Source organism: Anomaloglossus baeobatrachus, chromosome 5 (genome assembly GCF_048569485.1).
Source record: "Anomaloglossus baeobatrachus isolate aAnoBae1 chromosome 5, aAnoBae1.hap1, whole genome shotgun sequence".
Lineage (NCBI taxonomy): Eukaryota > Metazoa > Chordata > Amphibia > Anura > Aromobatidae > Anomaloglossus > Anomaloglossus baeobatrachus.
The window spans coordinates 7,304,884-7,310,883 of NC_134357.1; the positions used below are offsets into that span (position 1 = coordinate 7,304,884).

Here is a 6,000-nt window from a genome sequence, read left to right on the forward strand (position 1 = left end):
TCTGCATTACTCTGTCCTCCTCCTAGACCTGTCCTCTGCCTTCTACATTACTCTGTGCTCCTCCTCCTGGACCTGTCCTCTGCCTTCTACATTACTCTGTCCTCCTCCTCCTGGACCTGTCCTCACCCTTCTACATTACTCTGTCCTCCTCCTCCTGGACCTGTCCTCTGCCTTCTACATTACTCTGTCCTCCTCCTAGACCTGTCCTCTGCCTTCTACATTACTCTGTCCTCCTCCTCCTCCTAGACCTGTCCTCTGCCTTCTACATTACTCTGTCCTCCTCCTCCTGGACCTGTCCTCACCCTTCTACATTACTCTGTCCTCCTCCTCCTGGACCTGTCCTCTGCCTTCTACATTACTCTGTCCTCCTCCTAGACCTGTCCTCTGCCTTCTACATTACTCTGTCCTCCTCCTCCTCCTAGACCTGTCCTCTGCCTTCTACATTACTCTGTCCTCCTCCTCCTAGACCTGTCCTCTGCCCTCTACATTACTCTGTCCTCCTCCTTCTAGACCTGTCCTCTGCCTTCTACATTACTCTGTGCTCCTCCTCCTAGACCTGTCCTCTGCCTTCTACATTACTCTGTCCTCCTCCTTCTAGACCTGTCCTCTGCCTTCTACATTACTCTGTGCTCCTCCTTCTAGACCTGTCCTCTGCCTTCTACATTACTCTGTGCTCCTCCTCCTAGACCTGTCCTCTGCCTTCTACATTACTCTGTCCTCCTCCTAGACCTGTCCTCTGCCTTCTACATTACTCTGTCCTCCTCCTCCTCCTAGACCTGTCCTCTGCCTTCTACATTACTCTGTCCTCCTCCTCCTAGACCTGTCCTCTGCCCTCTACATTACTCTGTCCTCCTCCTTCTAGACCTGTCCTCTGCCTTCTACATTACTCTGTGCTCCTCCTCCTAGACCTGTCCTCTGCCTTCTACATTACTCTGTGCTCCTCCTCCTAGACCTGTCCTCTGCCTTCTGCATTACTCTGTCCTCCTCCTAGACCTGTCCTCTGCCTTCTACATTACTCTGTGCTCCTCCTCCTGGACCTGTCCTCTGCCTTCTACATTACTCTGTGCTCCTCCTCCTGGACCTGTCCTCACCCTTCTACATTACTCTGTCCTCCTCCTCCTGGACCTGTCCTCTGCCTTCTACATTACTCTGTGCTCCTCCTCCTGGACCTGTCCTCTGCCTTCTACATTACTCTGTCCTCCTCCTGGACCTGTCCTCTGCCTTCTACATTACTCTGTCCTCCTCCTCCTGGACCTGTCCTCTGCCTTCTACATTACTCTGTCCTCCTCCTAGACCTGTCCTCTGCCTTCTACATTACTCTGTCCTCCTCCTCCTCCTAGACCTCTCCTCTGCCTTCTACATTACTCTGTCCTCCTCCTCCTCCTAGTCCTGTCCTCTGCCTTCTACATTACTCTGTCCTCCTCCTCCTAGACCTGTCCTCTGCCCTCTACATTACTCTGTGCTCCTCCTCCTAGACCTGTCCTCTGCCTTCTAATGTCTGGTCCTCCTAGGAGCTCCCTCTCTCCTCTACGTTCTTCACCCAATCATCTCCAAGACTTCTCCAAAGTATCCCCCGTCCTCTGGAATCTGTGCTCCAGCATTTCTGATTATCCGCTGCACTCCAACTTTTAGATGGAACCTGAAAAACCCTCTGTTTAAAAAAGCTACAGCTTCCAGTGACCACACTGCCACCTCCCCATCCGAGCCGCCGCCTCCCCATCAGAGCCGCCGCCTCCCCATTAGAGCTGCCGCCTCCCCATTAGAGCTGCCGCCTCCCCATCTGAGCCACCGCCTCCCCATTAGAGCTGCCGCCTCCCCATCATCGGAGCTGCTGATATCCCCCCCAATCTACTGTCTAGACTGTAAGCCCCCGAGCACAGGGCCTCTCCTCTCTGCCGGTCTGTCACTGTTAGTCTAGTTATTGTAATTTTTGTATGTAACCTCCTCACATGGACAGGAGCGGGAAGCACTGGTGCTCGAGAAATAAGGGGTAACAGCGTCCAGAGGGGTAACAGCGTCCAGAGGGGTAACAGCGTCCAGAGGGGTAACAGCGTCCAGAGGGGTAACAGCGTCCAGAGGGGTAACTGCACACAGCGTCCAGAGGGGTAACGGCACACAGCGTCCAGAGGGGTAACTGCACACAGCGTCCAGAGGGGTAACTGCACACAGCGTCCAGAGGAGTAACTGCACACAGCGTCCAGAGGGGTAACTGCACACAGCGTCCAGAGGGGAAACAGCACACAGCGTCCAGAGGGGTAACTGCACACAGCGTCCAGAGGGGTAACGGTGCACAGTGTCCAGAGGGGTAACGGTGCACAGCGTCCAGAGGGGTAACTGCACACAGCGTCCAGAGGGGAAACAGCACACAGCGTCCAGAGGGGTAACTGCACACAGCGTCCAGAGGGGTAACTGCACACAGCGTCCAGAGGGGAAACAGCACACAGCGTCCAGAGGGGTAACTGCACACAGCGTCCAGAGGGGTAACGGTGCACAGTGTCCAGAGGGGTAACGGTGCACAGTGTCCAGAGGGGTAACTGCACACAGCGTCCAGAGGGGTAACAGCGTCCAGAGGGGTAACTGCACACAGCGTCCAGAGAGGTAACGGTGCACAGCGTCCAGAGGGGTAACTGCACACAGCGTCCAGAGGGGTAACTGCACACAGCATCCAGAGGGGAAACAGCACACAGCGTCCAGAGGGGTAACTGCACACAGCGTCCAGAGGGGTAACTGCACACAGCGTCCAGAGGGGTAACTGCACACAGCGTCCAGAGGGGTAACTGCACACAGCATCCAGAGGGGAAACAGCACACAGCGTCCAGAGGGGAAACAGCACACAGCGTCCAGAGGGGTAACTGCACACAGCGTCCAGAGGGGTAACTGCACACAGCGTCCAGAGGGGGAACAGCACACAGCGTCCAGAGGGGTAACTGCACACAGCGTCCAGAGGGGGAACAGCACACAGCGTCCAGAGGGGAAACAGCACACAGCGTCCAGAGGGGTAACTGCACACAGCGTCCAGAGGGGTAACTGCACACAGCGTCCAGAGGGGTAACGGTGCACAGTGTCCAGAGGGGTAACGGCACACAGCGTCCAGAGGGGTAACTGCACACAGCGTCCAGAGGGGTAACTGCACACAGCGTCCAGAGGGGTAACTGCACACAGCGTCCAGAGGGGTAACTGCACACAGCGTCCAGAGGGGTAACTGCACACAGCATCCAGAGGGGAAACAGCACACAGCGTCCAGAGGGGAAACAGCACACAGCGTCCAGAGGGGTAACTGCACACAGCGTCCAGAGGGGTAACTGCACACAGCGTCCAGAGGGGTAACTGCACACAGCGTCCAGAGGGGTAACTGCACACAGCGTCCAGAGGGGTAACTGCACACAGCGTCCAGAGGGGAAACAGCACACAGCGTCCAGATGGGAAACAGCACCCAGCGTCCAGAGGGGAAACAGCACACAGCGTCCAGAGGGGTAACTGCACACAGCGTCCAGAGGGGAAACAGCACACAGCGTCCAGATGGGAAACAGCACCCAGCGTCCAGAGGGGAAACAGCACACAGCGTCCAGAGGGGTAACTGCACACAGCGTCCAGAGGGGGAACAGCACACAGCGTCCAGAGGGGTAACTGCACACAGCGTCCAGAGGGGTAACTGCACACAGCGTCCAGAGGGGTAACTGCACACAGCGCCCAGAGGGGTAACTGCGCACAGTGTCCAGAGGGGAAACAGCACACAGCGTCCAGAGGGGTAACTGCACACAGCGTCCAGAGGGGTAACTGCGCACAGTGTCCAGAGGGGTAACTGCACACAGCATCCAGAGGGGTAACTGCACACAGCGCCCAGAGGGGAAACAGCACACAGCGTCCAGAGGGGAAACAGCACACAGCGTCCAGAGGGGTAACTGCACACAGCGTCCAGAGGGGTAACTGCGCACAGCGTCCAGAGGGGTAACGGCACACAGCGCCCAGAGGGGTTGCGGCGCACAGCGTCCCATACAATACCCGTGTGACGGTGGTGCCGGTCTGCCCTTATCACCGCCATACAGCGGTCTCTTCAGCGCCTCGGGGCCTGTTGGTGTCTGTTAGATATGCACCTATTGTAGGGCAGGATCCCGCGGATTTGGGATCATTGGGTATGAGTGTCAGGATGCAGAGATCTGCGGCTGTGACCCGGAGCCACGTGACTAACGCCGCGTTTCTCTTCTCTCACCAGCGACATTTGGCGCCTGAAGTTTTTCACGATCTTTTTAAAATGCCGATACAGGAGTTTGACAAGCTGCCTCTGTGGAGACGCAACGACCTGAAGAAGCGCGCCCGGCTGTTCTGAGCTGCTGCAGTCACTGGTGTCCTCAGAAGCAATCCAATACTGCGCCCCCTTGTGGCGGGGCGGTGCTAGTGATCAGGGGCGGTGGTTTGGAAGCTCCACCGCTTATCTTTGGTGTGCCATTGGACTATGCAGAGCGAGCTGAATGCACCCGCCGGGCAGTCCTGGCCTCGCAGGTCCCGATACAGGAGGGTGCGCGAGCCGCAGCGTGATTAATATGTTGTGTGTTTGTGTAAGAGAATATAATGATGGCGCCCGTGTGGCCGCAGCGGCTCCTCTGATCACGTTCCGATAGGTTCTGGTGCCGGGAGCCGGCACCGCATTATAACCACATTCCCTACAGCGGCTCGGACTGTCCCCACATTGGATTTAGCTGAATTCCCGCTGGTCCTCTATGTACCGCGGGGGCGGGGTCAGTCTCACGGACAGGAAGTGACCACCCACTACCCTATATAGGAATCGCGCACTGACACATGGCGCTATATCAGGCCTGTGCCATATTTATTAACCATTGCTTTACTTTCTCTATATTTTGGGAGACCCGCTGCTTCATGTAGGACACGAGACCCTGATCCCCCCTCACCTCACAGGCCGTATAGATACTGCAGTGTGGAAACTGGAGCCATGGGACCTGGTGCTGAGCGAGTAGTGAATAGTGCGGCTTCCGGGGCACTCGCTACTTGGCGAGTATTTCCCATTGACTTACATTGTGCCCGCGACTCATAATGAATATGCAAATAGCGCACAGTGTCCGCTAACGGCATAGCGAGTGCGGATAGTCAACTACTCGCTCAACACCAATGGTAACGATGCATAGTGACCAACCAACAGTGTGGATCCTCCGGTGACAGTGTGTGGATCCTCCGGTGACAGTGTGTGGATCCTCCGAAGACAGTGTGTGGATCCTTCGGTGACAGTGTGTGGATCCTCCGGTGACAGTGTGTGGATCTTCCGGTGACAGTGTGTGGATCTTCCGGTGACAGTGTGTGGATCTTCCGGTGACAGTGTGTGGATCCTCCGGTGACAGTGTGTGGATCCTCCGGTGACAGTGTGTGGATCCTCCGGTGACAGTGTGTGGATCCTCCGGTGACAGTGTGTGGATCCTCCGGTGACAGTGTGTGGATCCTCCGGTGACAGTGTGTGGATCCACCGGTGACAGTGTGTGGATCCTCCGATGACAGTGTGTGGATCCTCCGGTGACAGTGTGTGGATCCTCCGGTGACAGTGTGTGGATCCTCCGGTGACAGTGTGTGGATCCTCCGGTGACAGTGTGTGGATCCTCCGGTGACAGTGTGTGGATTCTCCGGTGACAGTGTGTGGATTCTCCGGTGACAGTGTGTGGATCCTCCGGTGACAGTGTGTGGATCCTCCGGTGACAGTGTGTGGATCCTCCGGTGACAGTGTGTGGATCCTCCGGTGACAGTGTGTGGATCCTCCGGTGACAGTGTGTGGATTCTCCGGTGACAGTGTGTGGATTCTCCGGTGACAGTGTGTGGATCCTCCGGTGACAGTGTGTGGATCCTCCGGTGACAGTGTGTGGATCCTCCGGTGACAGTGTGTGGATCCTCCGAAGACAGTGTGTGGATCCTCCGGTGACAGTGTGTGGATCCTCCGGTGACAGTGTGTGGATCCTCCGAAGACAGTGTGTGGATCCTTCGGTGACAGTGTGTGGATCC

At 56.7% G+C, this 6,000-nt stretch overlaps 1 protein-coding gene across 1 annotated transcript in view; it reads left to right on the plus strand.

Moving 5' to 3' along the window:
- ABLIM1 (actin binding LIM protein 1) overlaps window positions 1-5,065 on the plus strand; it is a 331,013-nt gene extending 325,948 nt beyond the window's left edge. The window contains exon 20 of the mRNA XM_075348153.1: window positions 4,214-5,065. Within this exon, the coding sequence (XP_075204268.1) occupies window positions 4,214-4,327 (114 nt within the window). The 3' untranslated portion in view covers window positions 4,328-5,065. The remainder of the gene's footprint in view (window positions 1-4,213) is intronic.
- The last annotated feature ends 935 nt before the right edge of the window (window positions 5,066-6,000 follow it).